The sequence below is a fragment of the Nicotiana tabacum genome, chromosome 19 (genome assembly GCF_000715075.1).
Source record: "Nicotiana tabacum cultivar K326 chromosome 19, ASM71507v2, whole genome shotgun sequence".
NCBI classification, from domain to species: Eukaryota; Viridiplantae; Streptophyta; class Magnoliopsida; order Solanales; family Solanaceae; genus Nicotiana; species Nicotiana tabacum.
This window is the reverse complement of record NC_134098.1, coordinates 144,292,707-144,317,418: the sequence shown is the minus strand read 5'-3', so window position 1 is coordinate 144,317,418 and position 24,712 is coordinate 144,292,707. Positions and strand designations below refer to the sequence as shown.

Here is a 24,712-nt window from a genome sequence, read left to right as displayed (position 1 = left end):
GAACGAAATCCTTGGTTTTGTTCTTATTCTTTATAGAACCACCACGTTTGGAGGAAGAAGCCATTGGAAAAGAAGAAGGTAAAGAGTTTATGTTTGGAGAAAATTAGAAAACGGATGGAAAACAAGGATGCAAATCAGAAGCTCAAGCAATTTGTAAAACGCTAAGGAAAAGAAAGTTGCGTTTAAGTAAAATTTTGGCGGCTAAATTCATGGCCATGATTACCTCGATAATCGGCAAAAGTTGTATTGAATCATGGGATGACGCGTGTTCGGGGCATTAAATGCAGAGAGACATGCGTCTAATCAACTATCAGAGACCTTAAGAGGGAACTATAGTAATTTCCGCCAAAAAGGTGTCTCTACCGCCTTTTCGATAACACAAAGTTATGTTACCGGAAAACAGAGAGACTATATGTATAGGGTAAAATATAATATGATACGTGACTGACTAAAATGTGGACACGTAAAATTCAAGATGGAATGGTTGAGGACCGAACACAGCCACTGTGCTTGTCACCGGAACGGATAACGTTCATAAAAACTTTTTTCGGTATCAACAATGTGCAGACAAGCCCAACTTCTTTACTGGGAACTAGTTGGGTTGGCCCATCTGACTTTACTGAACAAGTCCAATGTTAACATTTTAGTCCATGGACATTGTCACTCAAGATTTTGCTGCGCTGTGCACGTCAAAACCTTCAAAAACTCCGTTAGCTTTGCCGGGAAAATCATCCCCGACGACATCTCCGGCGAATTTCCGGATGTGTGCCACTTTGCGCCGTATGCGCATCAATTACAAGGTGGGTCATTTTCCCCTGTTTCCAACATCCTTGTACACTTCACAACTGCTAGTTTTACACTTCCTCACTCCACCACACAAAGTCCTAAACCCTAAAGTTACCAGCTTTTCTACTGAAAGCTCATATTGCAGTTCAAATTTATTAGATTCTGAAAAAGGATTTGATTTTCTTGAACAGTTTTCCCCTTTTAAGAATTTGTCAAACTCTTCTACTTACACTGTCATTACCTCAAATGAGAGGCGTAAAATTGTTGTGGGGTTATCAAGAATGATAAAAAATGAAAAAGGTTACATTTTGGAAGCATTTTCAAGAGATTTTTGCCCATCTTTTTTGGTAAAAATTATGAAGTTGATTGGTAATAGGGAAGTTGCATTTGCATTCTTTAAGTTTGTTTTTCAAGATTATTCGGAGAGTACAGTGAAGTCATGTTGTATTAGTGCGCATTTATTGGCTGCTGGACAGTTGAGGCTATTGGCACAGGATATAATATCTTGGATCATTAGGAGGATTGGAAAATGTAGGAGTGATGAGATTGTGGAGTTCATGTGGAGGGAGCATTGTAAGTATGAGTGTGACTTTTCAGTTCTTGATTCATTAATGCGGGCTTTTTTAACCGCAGAAATGGTTTCGGCTGCATTAGAGATTTCGAGTAAGATGAGAGACAGTGGGTTGAGGCCGAGTTCATCAGCTGTCGGCATCCTATTTAAGTTGTTGCTTAGGATTGGTGATTATGGTAATGTCTGGAAGTTATTTCGGGATATGTTGCATAAAGGGCCTCGTCCTACTAACAATCTCTTTAATGTAATGATTCTTGGATATTGTAGAAAAGGCAGTCTTCGAACGGGAGAGAGTTTATGTCATCTCATGAGGAAGTTTGGATGTGAGCCAGATGTTTTTACATATAATATTTTGATCAATGCATACTGTATTAGAGGATGGACTTCAGATGCATTGCACTGGGTGCATATGATGATTGATCATGGATGTAATCCAAGTATCTCTACCTTTAGTACGGTAATTAATGCCTTATGCAAAGAAGGCAACATGATGGAAGCCAGAAAGGTTTTTGATGGAATGCAAGAGGTGGGTGTCTTTCCTAGCACCATCACATATAATGCTTTGATGGATGGCTACGTTAAAGCACGGGAAATATATCAAGCAAATATGCTATATGAAGAAATGAAAAAGAAGGGTATAGTTCCAGATGCTATAACTCTTAACATTTTGGTGGCAGGTCACTATAAGTATGGTAGGGAAGAGGATGGCGACCGATTATTATGGGATCTAACAGTGACGGGACTTTTTCCAGATTGTTTATTCTCTGATGTATCAATTGCAGGATTGTGTTGGGCAGGAAGGTTGAACGAGGCTGTAACATTGTTGGATAGTATGCTTGAGAAGGGGATACCTGTTAGTGTAATAGCTTTTAATTCCATTATTGCTGCTTACAGCAAAGAAGGGTTAGAAGAAAAAGCATTTGAAGTCTATAATATTATGGTTCAGTTTGGTCAGACTCCTTCAGCTTCCACGTGTGCTTCCCTTCTCATGGGTTTGGCAACGACAGGGAGGCTGCAAGAAGCGAGAAATTTAATGGCTAAGATGATTGCAATGTCCTTCCCTGTTAACAGAACTGCTTTCACTGTGCTTCTGGATGGGTATTTTAAGAAAGGGGATGTAATAGGAGCTAGAATATTGTGGGAAGAAATGGAAATGATGGGAATCGCTCCTGATTCTGTTGCTTTTTCTGCATTGATAGATGGGCTTGCTAAAGCAGGATCTGTTGAAGATGCGTATGATGCCTTTTTCCAGATGACTAGGAAAGGGCTTGTGCCTAATAATTTTGTTTATAATTCGCTAATTACTGGTTTTTGTAATAGCGGAAAACTGAATGAAGCTCAGAAACTAGAGAGGGACATGAGGGATAGGGGTCTTCTCCCGGATGTCTTTACAATTAATACCATCATCAATGGTTTCTGCAAACAGGGAAGAATGAGATTAGCTGTTGACAGTTTTGTGGAAATGCAACGAAGTGGTATACAACCTGATATTGTTACATATAACACCTTGATCAACGGATTCTGCAAAGCATTCGACATGGTCAATGCGGATAACTTTATGACAAGAATGTATGCCAGTGGATGGGAACCTGATATCACAACCTACAATATAAAGCTTCATGGTTTCTGTAGTAGTAGGAGGATAAATCGAGCAGTTATGATGTTGGATGAGCTTGTATCTGCTGGAGTGGTGCCAAATACCGTTACATATAACACTATGATGAATAGTGCTTGCAATGACATATTGGACCGTGCAATGATTTTGGCAGCAAAGTTGCTTAAGATGGCATTTATCCCAAACACCGTTACCGCTAACTTACTACTTTCTCACCTATGGAAGCAGGGACTACCTCAGCGGACGTTGATGTGGGGGCAGAAGTTGAGCGAAATTGGTTTTGAGTTTGATGAAATAACATATAAAATTTTGGACAATGCTTCTCATTATATACAAGAAAACACAGAATATTGTACAGAAACAACAGGAAAGAGTCTCTTTCTAGACTTCCTCATGTACATTACCTATGACTACATACGTAGAAGTAAGGCTTATAGTGATAAAAATGACAGCTCTTACGAACTAGTTGAGGATGGTCCTTGTGGGTCCTTCAAGTTAGTCAACAAGGCGTATAGCCAATTTGATGAAAGAGCAAGAAACTAAATGTTTACCATCATAGAAATTTTTCTGGATGAATTTACGAAAGGTGAAGGGGAGTTTCAGCAACGATAAAGTTGTCCGTGTGACCTATAGGTCACGGGTTCTAGCCGTGGAATCAGTCACTGATGCTTGCATCAGGGTAGGCTGCCTACATCACACCCCCTTGGGGTGCGGCCCTTCCCCGGACCTTGCGTGAATGCGGGATGCTTCGTGCACCGGGCTGCCCTTTTTCTAATTTACGAAAGGTAAACAAGCTTGGAAAGGACAACAGAAGAACCTACTGAAAGAACCTATGTGGCTTCAGTAAGTTTCTCAAATGCTAAAGAAGCTTGATCATTTAGAACTGATGATGCTTCCCAACACTGGAATCGGAAACCGCATCATGAAGCTGCAGTTTCTATGGCAATTTGCAAGAGTTGTGAATGATGATATGTACTTCTTACTTGGTATAGTTCGCCTTTTTAAGTTTTAATATTATTTTCATGTGTACTTTCTAAAGACTTTTGTTCTTCTGTCTTTAGTTTTGAATCAACTTTGGAGACCTTTCTTGAATTTGAACTTCTTTGTTGTTGCAGAACGTCTTTCTCCTGTTGAAATCATCAAATTGTTCTGGACTTGATAAGCTCGTATGTAGTTTCTCTTGTTGAATGAAAATAAATTGATGCTGGAATCTGGATAGGTTTTATGAGATGGCTTGAAAGATTTGTGAGATGAGATTTGTTTTCTTAATTCTCAAACAAAGAGGGTTTGGAATCAACTACTTTGACTTTGTGTGTCATTGTTAATCTAGAAAAATTCTTCCAAAAATCGACATCTAACCTTCTGGCTTCCATGATATCTGCCTCCTACTTTTTGCCAGTAATCCTTCTGAACTGCAATGAGCCCTCAATACTGTGCCTTTCTTGAAGTCTACTTTCCTTTCTTCACTTCCTGAAGTCTTGCTTTTCATTCAGAAATTTTACTCTCTCACCAAAAAAGCCAAGTTACCAGTGACAGCTTTCTTGCTTGTCTATACCAAATTTTCAACTGCTTTTGAACATCCTTAGTTTCCGGACTGCTTTTCTCAGTGCAACATTCATCATTAGCTCAATGATGATTCTGAAGCTATTTAAAGTTTATCAGGCTTTTACATTTTTAAGTTTGTTCACTCTCAGTTCTGTTGTCACATTTTCATGTGAATAATGAGGATACGAAAGTCTGATACGAGTGTGGATTCTTGCTTATAATTTATCCATTTGGTTGCCCCTTCTAAAAAAATTTATCCACTTGGTTTTACTTACCTATTTAGAAAACAATTATCCGCTCGGTCCTCCAAAATCTGATTCACTATTTATCCTAAAAGAAAAAGGATGTTAAACTGATTTACTGGTTTTTCTTTCAGTTTGGGGATCAAATTGCGCTTGAGGACAGCTTGAAAAAGATGTTGCGACTCCTCTATCACCCCTCTGTGTACCTGCGGGAGAAGAGACTTAGATGCTGCTCTATGTCCGGTATTTGCATGATGTTTTCTTGAGTTGATAATGAAGGTAATGGTGATGATATGTGTTGAGCTTAATGAAAGGAACGAAGATTCATATCGCCGACCCCAACTTGTTTGAGACTGAGGCGTAGTTGTCGTTCTTGTAGCTGGCGAGGGATGTGCCTAAAGATTTGATCCTGAAAAGAACTGCTATGGTGAATGATAAAAGATCAAGTGTCGGTTATAGGGCAACGTAATGACAGCCCTAAATTCCCAAGGATTTTTAATTTGTTATTGATAAGGTTTTTTTCCAGCTGCTGTCATTTTTACCATTTGAAGTTTCGCAGACCTGGTCCAAGTAGAGAGAAAATGGATATTAAGGATTCATATGCCGACCCCAACTAGCTAGGCATTTGTTGTTGCTGTTATTGATTTTTTGCAAACCTGCCAACGATGATGGACCTGGTAAGTTTATTTTGTGAACATATCTTCTTCTAGTATTACTCTGTATGCAACTTTCACATGAAGGTCTATGTCTTTTGCGAACAAATACAGGTCAAATGTTGTGTTTTCCTACTCTGAACAATGATTTACTCTCAGACTAGAAGTTTAGCGCCATCCTTGCGTTATAGTAGCAACTAATTTCCTTTTCTTTTCAGTTTTGTGAAAATTTTGTTTAGCTGTTGTCTTTATCCAATGTCTGTAGGTGATGAAGCTCACCGCTCCCCCCATCCCCAACCCTTTTTTCCCCGTTAGTAGAGAATGGCTGCACTATGTTGCTGAATTCTGCGATTGAATTTTCACATTTCAGGATGCACCAAAGGCTTTGTCCAAACTAGTGGTGATCAGTGCCATATAGTCCTTTGACACTGGAGACTGTTGGAATGGCTGCACAAGGTTCTTGTGTCGTATATATTATTAATCTAGAACATGTTCTGGATCTTTGAGAAGCTGGAAAGCTTATAGTCTAGTAGTATCAATCGGAGTCTCCACACAATAACTGCGGTTTCAATTCCCAATACCTCCCGGATCCTTCCTTGTGATAAAAGAAAAAAAAGAGAGTTGTGTAATTTGATAAACAAATATACAATGTTGAAGTAGTTTCTTTCCTTCCTTTTTTCATATTATTTTTTGGCAGGGGCGGGGTGGGTAGGAGGTGATCTTTCTCCGGACCCTGTGTGAATGCGGGATGCTTTGTACGCCGGGCTGTCCAGGGGCGGGGTGGGGGCATATCATTTTCTCTTTCAGTTGCTCTTAAGAGACGCAGTATTGTACATGTGCCGAACTTGTGTTCTTCCGATCCTCTGCTAACAATAAAAAAGAAATTTTCTTTCAGTGCGTTCAACGCTGTAAGTAGTCAACGTCTCCTATGGTTGGCAGGTCCATATTGAAACTATATTCGTCAACGATTCCATAAAACATGGTTTACAATCTAATCAATTCGCCATTATTTCTTTGTGACTTGACTCAAGTTTTCTTCTTCTTCTTTCCTCCCAGCCTTCCCTCCTTTTGTTCTTCGCTTTGTGCTTCTTTGTTGTTGTTGTTGGGGGGCGGCGGGCTACTGTGCGAAAGAAACAAAAATATATTCATGAAAAAAGAACCTTAAGTAATTTCTTCCATCTGCTTAAGCCAGCCTTGACGGATAAAATTACTTGATAACATAGTTAAATAAATAAATTACACAATAGCTGACAAAAAATGCACAAGAGAATAGTGCCTACAATTTTTTTTTCCTTAGAAGTCAGAATAGTGGCCTACAATGCAAATGCATAAGCTGATGGCATGCAAAAAACTCCAGGCTACTGATTGGTGCCTCTAGTCATAGCCACTAATGAATTGAAAAGTGCTTTAGTTACTCGTTAAACTGGTTGCTATGTTCTCTCGTTCAATAAACCAGAATTCTTAACAACTTGATATCTGATATGCAGGAGGGAAAAAAAACTGTTTTATATAACTTTAGCCTTCTGCATGATCATAAATCTTCTTCTGCTTATTCCACCAACATGTTCACTAAGTTTAGCCAAGTGAGCCATTCGCCTTTTCGCTGATTCTGAGGCTCCTGTCTGCTTTGGTTTTTCCTCTACAACAGGTTCATCTTCGACACTCTGGAAACTCGTGTCTGTGGAGCTATTTTCACCAGAAATCTGAATGTTCTGCTTCAGAGTTTCTACTACCTGACTCATCTTCGGTCGATCTTTTGCAGATTTTAACAAACAAATGTCAGCTAACTTTGCAATCTTTCGAGCTGCATTGAGCGAATACTGATTTTCCAGCCTTGGATCCATGATCATACCAAATTTCCGGCTATCAGCAGGGTAACGTTTGACCCACTCCAGAAGTTTATGTTCTGATTTCGGTCTGTTCCTTTCTAGGGACCGTCGACCAGTTAGGATCTCATACAATACAACACCAAAACTCCACACATCACTTTTAGCTGTGAGATGTCCTGTTTCTATGTAATCAGGTGCTGCATATCCCCATGTTCCGACAACCTGGTTACAAAAGCGTGTTATTTATGGTCATTTGCCACTGAGATATCTAGGTATATTACCATAAACTACTTCATTTTACACTGAAAATAAGAAAGAAAATCACTTGTGCTTTCTTTCTCATAAATGGTGTAAAACCTACAAATCTGAGAAGATCAATGTAACATACCGCTGTAGAGACGTGTGTGTGCATGCCAGTTGGGCCCTCTCTGGCAAGCCCGAAGTCTGAAAGCTTTGGCATGAAGTCATCATCCAAAAGTACATTTGATGACTTGAAATCACGATATATCACCTGTAAAATTGACAGAAAATGAACATGAAATTTGGATATATATACGATTGCTATAAAGCAACAGAACGATGAATCCGTATTTCCAAGCCTTCTGGTGGCTGATAAACAGAGACTACTGTTAAAAATCCTTTTAAACTCAATACTCTTATCTCATAAATGGCCATGTAATTCTCAACTCAATACTCTATCTCAAACTCTTATTAAAATTTCACAGAAGGCTAATCAGGTAATATCTGGATGCAATCTGCATTACCTGACATTATTTCTCTCAAATTTATTCTAAATTTAAAGACAGTGTGATTTTGATTTTTTTCTTTTTACAGATAAACATCATAAATAGAACTCATCCATACTCATCATATGTTTCAGTTTTCCTTGTTATTGCTTGACGCAAAATTGCTAATAGTATCAACAGGGTTGTATATTGAGGAAAAATCTGGCTAAAAGTTTATACTCATGTAATTTTATAACTCAAAATTAGGAAGAAAACCACAGAAGCTATTCAAAAGAAATACCTGAACTTCCAATTCTTCATGCAAATAAGTCAGTCCCTCAGCTGCTCCAAGAGCTATTTGAAGTCTTCTTTTCCAAGAAAGAACAGGAAAGGCGGTATTGAAGAGATGATCTTCTAGGCTTCTGTTTGACATGAATTCATACACAAGTAGCCTCTGAATACCTCTTTCCCCATCAACGGCACAATATCCAAATAGTTTGACGAGATTTGGGTGATCTACCACTCCCAGAAACTGCACTTCTGCTACCCATTGTTTATGACCCTACATAACAATCAGAGGATCAACACAATACCACAGCTTATAATAAGATACAACTTAAATTGTTTAGCTTCTAAAACAAAAGACTCCAGATTTCAGTTTGCAAGCACACAATAATTATCTAGAGAAGCGAGATGTGATAACCATAACTTGCTGCAAAGTAAATGCTGAAAATTAGATCTTTCAACCAATGGCAAAAAAACTGGAATAAAATCAGATCATTCGAAACTGCTTGCCATATAGAAATGATACACATTTCGGCAGAAATCGAATGACAATTTGAACCCCTGCATATCACAGTAGATCAAATTGCCAAAGAAAGCTAAAAATGACTTGGAAATAGTATTGAAAGCACAGTGCAGGGAGAAATCAAAAATGTGAATGGAACAAAGTTGTCTATGAATCCTCTCTTCCACAACCAAGATACATACGTATAACACGTACATTCTCCTTGAATAGTCGCATGAGGATGTGGAAGCAGCTACTGATTTCAAGGGCATTACTCTTTTTAGTGAAGATCAAAGATTAAACATCACCTTTCACCATACAAAGAGGCCAAATTGTTATAATGTAAGTAGCATACTCCTTCAGTAACATAGCAACAAAAAACAGAAAAGACAACTTAAAATTACACTACTTACATAGACCTTTAAAGACAACAAAGAATGATGCATATCATTAATGCTTCATTACCAGACAAGGCTGCTATAAACAATTCCACATATAGCAACAATTTCACAGATAAGGCCATACTCAAGCCACTAAAACACATATGTGGGCATTTAATAATTTGCAACATTAGTCACTAAATTTTGGTTACCAGCCAAACTTAACACAAATTCAATGAACACATACACACAAAAAAAGGTTACCTGATAACCATCTCTATTAAGCTTCTTAATGGCAACAACAGTTGATTCACCCTTTCCATCAGCAGGCTTAATAGTACCCTTATATACACATCCAAAACCTCCTTCTCCAATCTTAAGTAACCTATTAAAATTATTAGTTGCTTGTTTAAGCTCAGAGAATGTAAAAACCCTCAAGTTCTGAGCTTTCCCTTCATACAAATCAGAGAAGCTACGAGGAGAAGAAGTTGAACATGAAGACTTAGTCACCCTTTCTGCACCACCACCTGATATATCTGATTTGCTCAGATCTTGAAGTACAACTGGTGCTGATTTTCTTTCCCTATTTCTATTTCTATCCTTAAAGTAAAAGAAACACTTCATTTTCCACACTTTACAAATTGTTTACAGAACTTTCAAGATTCAATTTTTAACTCCCAGAGCTAAGGAACAGCCATTGAATTCCTACATAAAATCATAAGATCAAAAGTAAGAGATTTTAACTACATCAAGAACAGCTTTATAGCCAAAATTCAAAGTACATAAAGTAAAAACACATGATAAATGGATATAAAACAAGGAAAAAATTATTACCCAGATGGGAAAATAGCAAGAAAATGGTAGTGCACAATCAAAAAAACACTAGTATGTGACAGTTTTACTCTTTTGGTTATGTATTTCTAAAAGTTGGACCCGTGATTTTGTTCAACCGCTTGGACTCTTTTTATCACAAGAAAAGTACTAGTATCAGCTATCCAAGTTGGTGGAAGAAGAGAAGAAATTAAGCTTCTACCATATATTATAGAGGGTCCAAACTCGCTTTTGAATTTTGTTCAGAGTCAGAGTTTATTCAAAATCTTGGTTCTTCAACTCCTTTTGGATTTGGTAACCACTCTTTCTTAGACCAAAAACTCCCCAAAAACTCCCTCTTTTTCTTTGGACGCTTCCTCTCCTCTCTCTTCAAGAGGGGGGTGGGGGAAATAGATATCTTTTGTCAGATTTTGACAACTATGTTTCTATCTATATATATATAGAGAGAGAGAGAGTTCTGTCTTTTTCGTTTCTCTTGTTTAATCTTTCTATTTATTTATTTTCAATCAGAGGCATAAGGGTGCTGGTATAGGGGTTACCTAGTACATAATGGTCAAACTTATCTTTTGTTATTGTTCAGAAGACTACGACCTTTTGAAGTTTTTGTTACAAATGGGGTGTAAAAGTTCGGTGTGTTAGGCTCTTGATTGGTTTTTCCTCACTAAATAGTTTTCTTTATAATTGTGGCGTTTCACTTACTTGCATATACCTCAATTAATGTAACGGAGTATTTGTTATCTTCTACAAGTACAAATATTGAATAAATTTTTCAGTTAAAACTTGAATAATAAAAAAAAAGTAACCTAATAATATTTTTATCTCCACTTTTCTGACCACTAAGCTACATCTCAGCACTTCCTCAATCACTAATTTGATTAGCAATGTTGTTGTCATATGGTGGAATTGAACTTAGATTTCGAAAATACAATGTAAATGTTTTTAGATAATGGTTAAATGGAAAACATTTATGTTGTATTTCAGACTTACTACGAAATCTATTGTAGATTAAGCAAATTAAATAAGAGAATACAACAGAAGTTAGACACATGAACGCTCAATCAAATGATAAGCAACCTTTCTTATTATGGCTTTTCTGTAACAGCTCTTCTATGAAGAAAAATATATTCAAATGTAAACCAAATAAAGTTTCCTTTTTTGCATTCTTTCTTTAGAGATTTAGTTGGCGTCTGGACATGAGAATTGTAAAATTCCGAAAAAAAATGATTTTTTTAAAAAAGTAAAAATAATATTTGAAAATTAGAGTTGTTTTTGGACATGAATATAATTTTGAGTTGTATTTTGAATTTTTGTGAGTGATCTGAACTGAAAATTTTAAAATAACTTTTTGGAGTTTTTTAAATTTTCGAAAAATTCGGAAGTTCATCTTTAAGTGAAAATTGAAAATTTCATGGCAAAACATTGATTATGAAAAAAAATAAATTTTTATGGGCCCTTATACATAAAAAGCTACTTATATTCATTTTGTTTTCTCTCCCCCTCCCCACACCCCCACCCCCATCCCACCCTCCCTTTGTTCTCTTGAAAAAATTTTGGCCTTTCTTTCGAATAAAAAAGTTGCTGTTATGAAAATATTATATTGTGTATGTCCATTCATTACTCCGCTATAGATAATCTTCCTGAAGAAGATTATCCATTTAGTACTCCGTTGAAATTTATCTACAAGCAGCTGATGCAGGCAGGTTGCAAGCAATTCAATAAAATGATTTGCAACAGCTTCTTATTAAACAGACAGGTTGCAAGCAGTTCACGCAGACAACTTATCATACAGACAGCTTACAAGCAGCTAAAGAAAAGCCTTGCAGCTGCTTCCTTTCTTCTATAAATAGAGGAGTTTTCAGTTCATTATGAACATAAGTTTGAAGTTTGAATAATATATCAGTTTCTCTCTATACTTGTCTTTACTTTACAGTCTTTATTTTATAACACGTTATCAGCATGAGACTTTGCCATCTCGAGCAAATACTTTGAAAGTATCAGAGGTACGATCTTTCTTTTTCTAAATAATATCAAATCTTTCTAAACTTGAATTTGTAACCCTGGATATATCGGGCAAAATATGTCTTGGGTGTTTGATGCCAAAATTCATCTTGATGCGATGGGTCTGGCAGACACCATCAAGGACAAAAATCAGGCATCAGACCAAGACCGTGCCAAAGCAATGATATTTCTACGCCATCACCTTGATGAGGGCCTGAAAATGGAATGTCTTACTGTTAAAGATCCAGTCATACTGTGGAATAATTTGAAAGATAGATATGATCACCTGAAGATGGTCGTTCTTTCACAAGCACGGTATGATTGGACTCATTTAAGGCTACAAGATTTTAAATCTATCAGTGAGTATAACTCTGCTATGTTCAGAATTATTTCCCAATTAAAATTATGTGGTGATAATATTACTGATCATGATATGTTGGAGAAAACTTTCACCACTTTTCATGCCTCGAATATGCTCCTGCAGCAGCAATATTGAGAGATGGGATTCAAAAAGTATTATGAACTTATCTCACATCTTCTTGTAGCCGATCAACATAATGGGTTATTAATGAAAAATCATGAAAGCCGACCAACTGGTTCTTGTCCATTCCCTGAAGTGAATGAGACGAACTTCCACCAAGCTAAGCGTGGAAGAGGTCGTGGCCCCAGTCGTGGTCATGGCCGTGGTCGGGGAAGAAACTCTAATCATGGTAATAATAATGCACCAAAGAACCCTCCTCACCACCAGTAGTGGAAAATGAAGGAACAAAAGCATGAAGCGGTGCAAACAGGAAAGCTAGAAAATGCATGCTATAGATGTGGAGGAAAAAGGCACTGGTCACGTACCTGTTGTAAGGCCCCGTAAAATTTTTGCAAAAGAAAATAATGTTTCGTGGTGCCGAATTGATTTTACGTGTTGAGTATTATAGAAACCGCGACTCAGAGTTTTTGGGTTGAACAATGCACCAGAAAGTAAAGGAAAATATTTGGCGAAAAAGTACATTTCTGCGGTCCACTATGCGACTGCAGAATCACTCTGCGGACCGCATAATGGCCGCAGAGTGAGGCAGTTAATTGGGTCAGTTGGAAGCAATTATGCGGTCGACTATGCGACCGCATAACTGTTATGCGGTGTACTATGCGATCGCAGAATAGTTATGCGGACCGCATAGTGACCGCAGACTCAGGCAGATTTTTAGTCATTTTGGACACCAATTATACGACCGTTATGCGGTCGCATACTGTTCCGGAGCTTCATTTTTGGGTTTTTAAAATCCGACCCTACTTCGTTAAATACATGTTTTGGGTCATTTTTGAGATATAATCTGACATTTTAGAGTAAGAGAGAGTGCCCTAGAGTGAGAATGTGTTCTTCAATAATTGTTCTTCAATTCTTGCTCAAGTTTTAGAATATTAAGAAGGCAAGCTCACTAGGTCTTCATCCTAGAGGTAAGATTCTACACCCTAAACCCTAATTTCGAAGTCATCTGAAAATGGGTAATTAGCAAGATAATTTTTGGGCATGAGAGTTGATTATTTTACATGTATGTGATATCAAGGGGTGTAGGAAGATTGTTGAACTAAGCATGGTAAAGATTGAGTTGTGGGATGATGGAATCCTCCATAAAAGGACCTTGAAACCTTGTGCACACCTAGTGTTTGATAAAATGCTCAAATGAGCTAGAACCATGGTCATCTTCCTAATTTTGATTCAATTTGTTATATTTCTAAAATAGATTGAAGTTGCTAAGAATTCCGGAACGTTTTAGAGTTTAAGGAAGCTCAATTGATGTATGTTGGCTAAACTCTTCTCTTAGAATTGAATCCCACGATATTCATGTAAATTATGTAAGTCCTGAGTGATTCATTATGAAATTAGCTATTCCGAGTAAGATTGGGTTGGAAGATATATGTTCAACAAGCATCCCAAATGCTCTATTCATGTTATGTTACCAATTGAGGATGTGTTAAAATATAGGTTGTGCATTAATAATATTTTGACTTTAAGTCAAGTTCAAATGAAGGCTATTATGGCAAATTTTGTGAAATATCTCTATGTACATTAGACTCTAAATTGCTCACATGTGTACTACACACTCTGATTTGAATTGTGTTTGTTGTTGACGATGAGGATGATATTTGAAATTGATAAGGTGAGCCTGAAATACTGAATATGGCCAACGCACCAAGAATGATCTTATAATTATGGCCACTAGTGCCAATGAAATGAAAAGATGTGAAATTATTATGAAATGCGATGATTGATATAAAAAGGTTGATGTCTCAAATAAGACAGCCTAGTTGATCGGGTCGTGATCGGACACCCTGCCGCACACATGGTGGTGATTGTGCTGAAAATTGTAATTGAAATTGTGATTGTGGTCGATGTCCCTAATGGATAGCCTAGCCAGTCGGGTCGTGATCGGACTCCGTGTTAAAGATAGTGGTATTGATATTGAGAGTAATTGTGGTTGATGTCTCTAATGAGATAGCCTAGCCGATCAGGCCATGATCGGACTCCGTACTGAGAATACGGTGGTACTGGTATTGTGGACAATGGTATATCGACACTAAAAATCTCCTAATGTGAAATATGAAAATTAATTTGAACATTGTCTTGATCCTAAATTGAGGTTTGATGTTAATTAAGGCTTTCATTGATATTATGATAATCTTGTTTGTATTATTTGTTATTCTATTGAGAGAGTGTTTAGTTATACATACTAGTGCTATTCGACAGTACTAACGTCCCTTTTTGCCGGGGGCGCTGTATCTTTTAATGGATGCAGGTGGTTCCACAGTAGGAGATATTGGTCAGTGATAGTAGTGCACCTTCTTCCCAGCTGACTTGGTGAGCCCCACTTCATTCCGGGGTAATGAATCTTTTGTACTTTGTGTATTCTGTTTGAGGTATAGCCGGGGCCTTATTGCCGGCATTATCATTGTACTCTTCTTTATCTATAGAGGCTCCGTAGACATAGTGTGGGTTGTGTATTGGTTCTGGGAAAGACAAACTATGCTATGTTGTAGTTGTATTACTTGTCCATTTGAGACTTTAAAAATGGTGAAACTTATGGTAAGAAATTGGTAATTGCAGACATGACCACTTTATTGTTTAATTAAAGAAAACGTATATTCTCTTTATTCATGAATGAGTTTGGGTAGAAGGAATCTAACAGACTTGCAAATTTAGACTTACACAAGAGAATTCTCAGTGAAGAACCTGGTTCATCAAGATTACTCGATATGTTTTTTACACTCTGTATAATTTGAAATAATAATATTTGGATCATGCGTAGAGTCCTACCTAATTCCAAACTCCTTTTGGACTTATCCATTACAAGTGAACCAGTTCCGTTCAAAAGAGTCTCAACCGAATTGAAGTACCTAGATACTAGGGATAGACTCCACCGTCTTTTCAAAACTGGAATTCAGTTTGATTAGACTTCTAAAAGTCTGAAAAGCTACCGTTACCCATTAATTACATCTCCTTTAAATTGATCGGCATTATTGCTTTCTTCACTTCATATCTTTTAAGCCGTCAAAATACTCTCCATCTTCCCTCGTCTTCCAAACATAATCCAACTCTCTTTTCTTCCATACCCAAGCACGAAAATGGCTAACATTCCTGAAAACCCTTCATCATTACCACAAGAAATCACTTCCTGAGGGGGAAGAACCAAGAAATCTGATGAATCATTCAAAATTGTTTCTGAGGGGAAAGAAACTGTTTCTTCTGAAATTGAACAGTATCTTTTGGCCCTATAGTTACTCCTAAATTTTTTTTGAAATTGCTACAAATTTGGAGAATAGGTTTGTGCTGGTAGGTGTTAAACCTACAGAGTCTAGAGAAGTTGGTGGTAAAAATGAAAAGGGACAAGAAAAAGAGAGCAAGGGAGTTAGGAGTGCTGTAAGGGGAAAGGGTAAAAGAGTGGTTGATTCTTCACCCACTCCTCTCAGTTTAACCAAAGACACAGGTGCAATAGTTGTTTGGGGAGAAAATTCTGCTGGAGTAGAGGAGAGTGTAAAGAAAACAGGGGGGAAGTGGGTTTGGCGAAGCCGCTGAAAGGCTGGTTCAAATTGGGAAAAATATAGATGAACCTGTTTCATCTGAACAGGAAACCCTCACAGACCTACTGGAGGGAGTGACTGAAAGTTATAATCCAAAGAAGAAAGGGAGGTTGGTACAAGCAAGGATCATTTTCGGGAAAATACGCTGCCTGCTTGTGACTATGAAGTCCATGTCACTCCTAAAGAACCTGGTTCATCTAAGAAGGTACCAGTAAATAGCAAGGTGCGAGCCTTGGTGCAAGAAAGTGGGCCTAAGGATGCTGAGATTGGGAAGCTGAAGAAAAGGTTGGCAGAGGTGGAGACTGAGAGAGATGCTCTCAAAACTGAGCTGGCAAGAGAAAAGGAGAAGAATGATGGCATTCTTCAGGATATGCTGAAACTCCTCCAAGCCAAAAACCAAGCACCTAGTTCTTCCCAGCCTTAAGCCTCCTAGCCTAGTGTAGATCAACCAGTGATCCAGTTCGGGATTGTTTTGTTTCTTTTGCTCATGTTTTCAGTATTTTTATTTCTTCTTATGCTTTGTGATAGAATCTTATCAATCATCAATGAAATTTACTGTCTTTTGCTCTAACTGTTTGTTTATATTTCTTTGATGGTTAAAATTCTTAGCTTGATCTATGATGATTAATCCATGATTGCATTTGAAGTAGCCCCAGTGGCCATGAGTAAGTTTTAAAATCTGGTTATCTCACATTTTTATGCAACTTTTCGATGATGCCAAAAGGGGGAAAAGAGTTGTGCTTTACACTTTGAACAGTGATGTTTATAACCTAATGAACCTGGTCCTTTATGATAAGTGAAAATTGTTCTAACGTTGTGTTGATGTTGGGCTAAGTTGAAACAGGGCCTAAGCTTATGAAAAGCATAGATTTTGTCGTCATCAAAAATGGGAAACTTGTTGGCCTAAGTGAAGGTTAGTTTTGAAGATTGACAAAAGAAGCTCAAGCATGAACCAGGTTCATCCCTTGTGTGCATAGAAATAGGCAGATTCGAGCATGTGGGATGCACGTGTATGAGATAAGCTTAACTTGGTCTAATTAATATCTCCTGATCGAAAAGTGTTGCATAATTGATAAGGAGAAGGACTCCTTAATCAAAGAGAACACTATCCAAGATAAGGGAGGAGTTAGAAGTTGCGATCAACTAGAACTCTTCCACCAAGGAAGAGTAGCATTAGAACTCTAGTTATTTCTTCATCTACTAACTCTATATATTGCAAAATGTTCTCACTCTACAGGTAATGCACAAAAGCAGAAGTTAAATATGAATTGAGAGCAATATAGCAAGACATTTTGTAAGCAATTCGTGCGTGATTCAAGTATGCAAACCTGAAGCTACATGAACCAGATAGAAGAACCAGCTCCAAGTGTCTGTCTTTTATTCTAGTTCAATTGTTGTAGATGTTTTCATATTGTACCTTTCAGCTTTATCTAGAGGTAATTGTAATAGGTACTCAAAGTATTCAAGTTAGAGTTAACTTGAAGTTGTCGCAACAGTTAGAGGTTGGTTGTCACAACGGGATTAGAGTTAATCCTAGGTTTACAAAAGTATTTTGTAAATGCAGTTTTTGGCTCAGTGATTTAGTGGAGAGTTTGGAAAAATCCTACTGGGAAGTAAGTCGTATTTTTTTCACCTTTTGAGCTAGGTGTTTTCCACGTAGAAATCGGTGTGTTCTTTAATTTATGCATTTATTATTCCACAACAGTAGTATAAGGAACATGTAGAAGAACCAGGTCCTTCTATATCTGTGCACGCGTAAAATTGGACACCACACAAATCACCCCCTCTTATGTGGTATTGAAGTATAAAATATCAATTGGTATCAGAGCTGGTTATCCTTGAAGAGGCTAACACCTTAGGAGAAGATCAAGATGAGTGCACCACCTGGAAACTGGGAAGGGCAATCCACTGCTAGGACACCACTCTTCAACGACCAGTATTACTCTTGGTGGAAAAATAGGATGAGAGATCATGTCATAGGAGAAGACTATGAGCTATGGGCGCAGATGGTCCACTGGCTACCATGACGATAAATGCCGAAGGAGAAGAGGTGCCAAAGACAAGAGCTAACTGCATTGCTGACGACTTGAGGAAATGGGAGAAGAATGCTAAAGACAAGAAATGGCTTGTTTGTGGACTCGGTCCAGATGAGTACAGTAGAATCCAAAGTCGTACCACTGCTAAGGAAATCTGGGACACTTTGCAAGTGGCCCATGAAGGAACACCTCAAGTGAAGAGGTCTTGAGGAACACTACTATATTCTCAATATGAGAATTTCACCATGAAAGAAGGGGAAACCATCCAAGAGATGTATACAAGGTTCACCACACTGACAAATAAACTTAAGTCTCTTAGAAGGATTATTTCTGAAGAAGATAGAGTTGAGAAGATTTTGACAAGGGTTCTGCTAGTTACTTGGGAGAGCAAAATTACTGCCATTCTGGAATAAAGAAGCATTGCCACTCTTAGGTTGGATGAGCTAATTAGAAATCTCACTACTTATGAACTTAGAAGGCAAACCATGAAGATGGATGTACCCAAGAAGGAAAGGAGCTTGACACTCAAAAATCACTGAAGGTTCTGATCTAGAAGATAATGAAATGGCTATGATCACAAAGGACTTCAAAAAGTATCTAAAGTGAGGAAAAGGTCCTTCAAGAAGTGGAAGCTACAGCAAACCAAAGGCTCCTGAAAGGCAAACCAATGAGGGATGCTAAAAGTATGGTAAGACTGATCACCACATCAAGAATTGCCCTCAATGGGAAATTAAATGAAAGAAGGAAAGAGCTGAACGAAGAAACAGGAAGAAGGAACAGGTTCAACCCAAGAAGAACAAAGGATCAATAAAGACTATGGTTGCTGCTTGGGGATAAAGCTCATATGGAAGCTCAGATGATGAAGATGGAGATGAACAAGCACTTATGGCCATTGGAGAATCTGAGGTAAGTGTAATTCATCTCAAAGACAAGATTAAAGTTTTGTCTAAAGAAAGGCTATCTGAATTACTTCTAGATTTCATTGATGAATATGAGGATGTAAATAATGAAAATGAACAGCTGCCTAAGGAATGTGTGATTTTGAAAGCAAAGTGTAAGAACCTGGAACTTAGGGTTAGTGAGACTATAAGTAAAAATACTGCATTAAAGAGCCAGGTTCATGCATTTGAATCAAATGTCCTAGAAATTAGATCTGAAAACCTAAAACTGAAATTAGGAACAAGTAAGAAGACAACTGATTGCACACAACTCACTCTAGAAGAAAATGTAGGTAAACTACAAGATGAGTTGTATAAGAAGGATGAGCATGTTAGAATTTTGAATTAGGATCTAGGCAAAGTCAGTCATGAACTAGATAGAACTTATAAATGGAACAGGTCCTCCGATGCACTTTCATGGCTACATGAACATCATAGTAGCAATAAAAGAGGACTTGGCTTTGGGAATCTACCACCGAAATGGAATCCCAAAAGCAAGTACCTTACACTTCCTGAGAACAAGATTTGTACTCACTGTGGCAAAACAGGTCACTATAAAAGTGAATGCAATGCAAAAGATAAGGCAAGCCAAAAGAACAAAGAATTTGTTCAAGGGAAGAATAGGCTACCAAGTTGGGCTAAAAAGAATCTGATTCATCTTTTTGCCTATAGAAAGGGACCCAAACTAGTTTGGGTTCCTAAGACTAACCCCTGATTTCCTTTTGCAGGTCCAAGTGAAGGGAAGCAGCCAAATATGGTACATGGATAGTGGGCTAGTGGTTGTTCAAAGCACATGACAGGAAGCAAGAACCAGTTCCTTTCACTTGAGGACCTCAAAGGAGGTAATGTCTCCTTTGGAAATGGGAAAAAATGTGAGATCATTAGGGTTGGAAAGGTAGGTAATACTGATTCTCATTCTATTGAGAATGTCTACTTGATAGATGGCTTAAAATACAGTCTAATCACTGTATCACAACTGTGTGATAGAGGTAACTTGGTAGCATTCACCTCTACCAAATATTTTGTGATTAATCTTACCACTGACAAGATTGTTTTGCAGGTAAAAAGAGTGAACAATATATATATTGTAGATCTATCCACACTTTTAGAAAATGAACTCACTTGCTTAAGTGTGTTGGACAATGATCCCCTCCTTTGGCACAAGAGACTTGGACATGCAAGTCTGAGTCAACTCAACAAATTAGTCTCCAAGGACCTGGTGATAGGGTTGCCTAACATCAAGTTCAAGGAAGACAAAGTTTGTGAGGCTTGTGTAAGGGGGAAGCAGGTAAGATCCTCTTTTAAATGCAAAAAAGTGGTAAGCACCACCAGGAGGATGGAACTGGTCCATATGGATCTCTGTGGTCAAATGAGAACATTAAGCAGAGGTGGTAAAGGATATGTGATGGTGCTTGTTGATGATTACTCTAGGTTTACTTGGACATTGTTTTTAACATCTAAAGATGAAGCATTTGACATGTTCACTTCTTTTGTTAGAAAAACTCAGAAACAACTAGGTAATCAACTTGCATCAATTAGGTCTGATCATGGCACTGAATTTGAAAATGCTAAATTTGCTGAATTTTGTGATGAGCATGGCATAGATCATAATTTTTCTGCTCCTAGGACTCCACAACAAAATAGAGTAGTTGAAAGAAAGAATAGGAGACTTAAAGATATGGCTAGGACTATATTTCTTTCTAGTAAATTGCCCCATAGCTTCTGGACAGAAACTGTAAATACTGCATGCTACATCATAAATAGGTGCATGACTAGACCTCTTGTAGAGAAGACTCCCTATGAGTTACTTAAAGGGAGAAAACCAAATATATCCCATCTTAAGGCATTTGGATCCAAGTGCTTTGTACACAATAATGGTAAAGACTCTCTAGGTAAGTTTGATCCCAAAAGTGATGAGGGAGTATTCTTCACATAGAAAAGCTTATAAAGTCTATAACAAAAGAACTATGTGTGTTGAAGAAAGTGTTCATGTGGTTTTTGATGAAGCTAACATTCTTTCTGAGAGACATGAACATGATGATGAAGCAATTGGGCTAGTAAGAAACTTAAATGAAACCACAACCCAGACTGAAGCTGCACTGGAAGAAGGAACAGGTGATGGAACAGGTTCTTCCACCCAGAGCAACATGACAAGGGGAACATAACAAAGAGGAAATGATCTCCAAACATCAAGGGAACCTATCTATGAACCTGTTCCACAACAACAAAGCATTGAAGGAACATCAAGGGGAAACCAGTTGGTTGTAAAATTTTACAAGTATCAAAGTTTCCATCCCATTGAGAACATAATCACTGATCCAACCTCTGGAATCAAAACCAGATCTTTATTAAAAAATCTCTGTGCTTTTGATGCCTTCTTATCTCTTATTGAACCTAAAACTGTTGCCGAGGCTTTGCAAGATGTAGACTGGGTAAATACAATGCAAGATGAACTTAACTAATTTGAAAGGAGTCAAGTTTGGCATCTGGTACCAAGACCCAAGGACAGATCAGTAATTGGCAAAAAATGGGTCTTCAGAAACAAACTTGATGAAGATGGAATAGTTACAAGGAACAAGGCAAGATTGGTGGTTCAAGTATATAGCCAAGAGGAGGGCATAAACTATGATGAAACCTTTGCTCCAATTGCAAGGTTGAAAGCAATAAGACTCCTCATAGCCTTTGCTGCTTACATGAAATTCACCCTTCACCAGATGGATGTCAAGAGTGCCTTCCTTAATGGCTATCTAAAGGAAAAAGTGTTTGTCAAGCAACCTCCGGGGGTTGAAAGCAAGGAAAGTCCTAATCATGTGTACAAACTTGACAAAGCACTTTATGGGCTCAAGCAGGCTCCAAGAGCATAGTCTGAAAGATTATCAAAGTTTTTGCTTGAGCATGACTACAAGAGAGGTAAAATTAACAATACTTTGTTCTTGAAAGAAAAAAGTAAAGATCTCTTGGTAGTTCAGATATATGTTGATGATATAATCTTTGGAGCAACTACTGATAAGTTAAGTAAAGAATTTGCTAAACTAATGGGGAGTGAATTTGAAATGAGCACGATGGGTGAGCTTAATTTCTTTTTAGGCTTACAAATTAAACAAAATTCAAATGGAACTATGATTTATCAGCATAAGTATGTAAAAGAGTTGCTTAAAAGGTTTAAAATGGAAGATTCCAAAGAAATTGACACTCCTATTGCAACAACTACAAAGTTGGATATAGATGAACTTGGTTCATCTGTTGATCAGAAGTTGTATAGGGGAATGATTGACTCATTATTATATCTCACTGTTAGTAGACCTGGCATTATTTTCAGTGTAGGCCTTTATGCAAGATTTCAGGCAAATCCAAAGGAGTCTCACTTGACTACTGTCAAGAGAATTTTGAGATATCTAAAAGGCACCACTGATCTCTGTCTATGGTATCCAAAATATAGTAATTTCAATCTAGTAGGATATGCTGATGCTGATTATGCAGGTTTTCTAGTTGATAGAAAGAGCACCTCAGGTATAGCACACATTCTTGGCTCATGTCTTGTGTCTTAGGCTACCAAAAAGCAAAATTCAGTGGCCTAATCTACTGCTGAAGCTGAGTATGTTGCTGCTGCTTCATGTTGTGCTCAATTGTTGTGGATCAAACAGCAATTAATGGACTTTGGAATTGATGTTGGTTGTATCCCCATTTTTTTTATAACACTAGTGCTATTAGTATGACTAAGAACCCGGTTCATCACAAGAGAACTAAGCATATAGATGTTATGCATCACTTTTTGAGGGATAACTATAAAAAAGGGTTGATCAATGTGGAATTTTTTGCTACTGACAAGAAAATAATTGACATCTTCACAAAAGCCCTAAGTAGAGATCACTTTAAAAGGAACAGGTTAAAATTAGGGATGATTAAGATCACATAAAAGGACCAGTTCAGAATTCACAACGAAAAAAAAAGAAAAAAAATGAAAAATAATTTGGTTAGAAAATCTGGAAATTGTGTATATAATTAGATTAATTTTTGCTCAGTCTTATACTTTCAATAGTATACTCTTGTGCCATGTGTTAAAATGACTCATTAATCTCTAATGATATTTTCTCTATTTTGGCAAATTTAGACTTACACAAGAGAATTCTCAGTGAAGAACCTGGCTCATCAAGATTACTCGGTATGTTTTTTACACTCTGTATAATTTGAAATAATAATATTTGGATCATGCGTAGAGTCCTACCTAATTCCAAACTCCTTTTGGACTTATCCATTACAAGTGAACCAGTTCCGTTCAAAAGAGTCTCAACCGAATTGAAGTACCTAGATACTAGGGATAGACTCCACCGTCTTTTCAAAACTGAAATTCAGTTTGATTAGACTTATAAAAGTCTGAAAAGCTACCGTTACCCATTAATTACATCTCCTTTAAATTGATCGGCATTATTGCTTTCTTCACTTCATATCTTTTAAGCCGTCAAAATACTCTCCATCTTCCCTCGTCTTCCAAACATAATCCAACTCTCTTTTCTTCCATACCCAAGCACGGAAATGGCTAACATTCCTGAAAACCCTTCATCATTACCACAAGAAATCACTTCCTGAGGGGGAAGAACCTAGAAATCTGATGAATCATTCAAATCTGCTACTGAGGGGGAAGAAATTTTTTCTTCTGAAATTGAACAGGTATCTTTTGGCCCTATAGTTACTCCTGAAAATTTTTTGAAGTTGCTACAAATTTGGAGAATAGGTTTGTGCTGGTAGGTGTTAAACCTACAGAGTCTGGAGAAGTTGGTGGTAAAAATGAAAAGGGACAAGAAAAAGAGAGCAAGGGAGTTAGGAGTGCTGTGAGGGGAAAGGGTAAAAGAGTAGTTGATTCTTTACCCACTCCTGTCAGTTTAACTTGGTCTAATTAATATCTCCTGATCGAAAAGTGTTGCATAATTGATAAGGAGAAGGACTCCCTAATCCAAGAGAACACTATCCAAGATAAGGGAGGAGTTAGAAGTTGAGATCAACTAGAACTCTTCTACCAAGGAAGAGTAGCATTAGAACTCTAGTTATTTCTTCATCTACTAACTATATATATTTCAGAATGTTCTCACTCTATAGGTAATGCACAAAAGCAGAAGTTAAACATAAATTGAGAGCAAAATAGCAAGACATTTTGCAAGCAATTTGTGTGTGATTCAAGTGTGCAAACCTGAAGCTACATGAACCAGATAGAAGAACAAGCTCCAAGTGCCTGTCTTTTACTCTATTTCAATTGTAGTAGGTGTTTTCATATTGTACCTTTCAGCTTTATCTAAAGGCAATAGTAATGGGTACTCATAGTATTAAAGTTAGAGTTAACTTGAAGTTGTCGCAGCAGTTAGAGGTTGGTTGTCACAACTGGATTAAAGTTAATCCTAGATTTATAAAAGTGTTTTGTAAATGCAGTTTTTGGTTCAGTGATTTAGTGGAGAGTTTGGAAAAATCCTACTGGGAAGTAGGTCGTGTTTTTTTTTTTACCTTTTGAGCTAGGTGGTTTCCACATAAAAATCCTTGTGTTCTTTAATTTATGCATTTATTATTCTGCAACAGTAGTATAAGGAACACATAGAAGAACCAAGTCCTTCTATAATCTGTGCGCGCGAAAAATTGGACACCATACAAATCACCCCCCTCTTGTGTGGTATTGAAGTATAAAACATCAGCTATCTTGAACCATTGACGAGAGATAA

General features: G+C 37.5%; 2 protein-coding genes across 5 annotated transcripts; one reads left to right on the top strand and one right to left on the bottom strand.

The window, feature by feature from the left end:
* Window positions 1–561: 561 nt before the first annotated feature.
* On the top strand, window positions 562–6,092 carry LOC107808237 (uncharacterized). 3 transcript variants are annotated; one of them, XM_075238818.1, is made up of 4 exons: window positions 562–3,958; window positions 4,088–4,138; window positions 4,894–5,436; window positions 5,783–6,092. In XM_075238818.1, exon 1 carries the CDS (start codon window positions 651–653, stop codon window positions 3,513–3,515), a length of 2,865 nt encoding a protein of 954 aa, XP_075094919.1. In that variant the 5' UTR covers window positions 562–650; the 3' UTR covers window positions 3,516–3,958; window positions 4,088–4,138; window positions 4,894–5,436; window positions 5,783–6,092. The 3 variants fall into 3 exon arrangements, with proteins under 3 accessions (XP_075094919.1, XP_075094920.1, XP_016488230.2); XM_075238819.1 differs by lacking the exon at window positions 4,088–4,138 and having other exon boundaries at window positions 573–3,958; window positions 4,894–5,224; window positions 5,319–5,436; XM_016632744.2 differs by lacking the exon at window positions 4,088–4,138 and having other exon boundaries at window positions 573–3,958.
* A 580-nt stretch (window positions 6,093–6,672) lies between these two features.
* LOC107808238 (putative serine/threonine-protein kinase PBL19) lies at window positions 6,673–10,346 on the bottom strand. 2 transcript variants are annotated; one of them, XM_016632745.2, is made up of 5 exons: window positions 9,968–10,335; window positions 9,398–9,838; window positions 8,268–8,528; window positions 7,630–7,752; window positions 6,673–7,463 (listed from the first exon to the last, which is right to left on the bottom strand). In XM_016632745.2, exons 2-5 carry the CDS (start codon window positions 9,755–9,757, stop codon window positions 6,918–6,920), a joined length of 1,290 nt encoding a protein of 429 aa, XP_016488231.1. In that variant the 5' UTR covers window positions 9,758–9,838; window positions 9,968–10,335; the 3' UTR covers window positions 6,673–6,917. The 2 variants fall into 2 exon arrangements, with proteins under 2 accessions (XP_016488231.1, XP_016488232.1); XM_016632746.2 differs by having other exon boundaries at window positions 6,805–7,463; window positions 10,167–10,346.
* Between the last annotated feature and the right edge of the window lie 14,366 nt (window positions 10,347–24,712).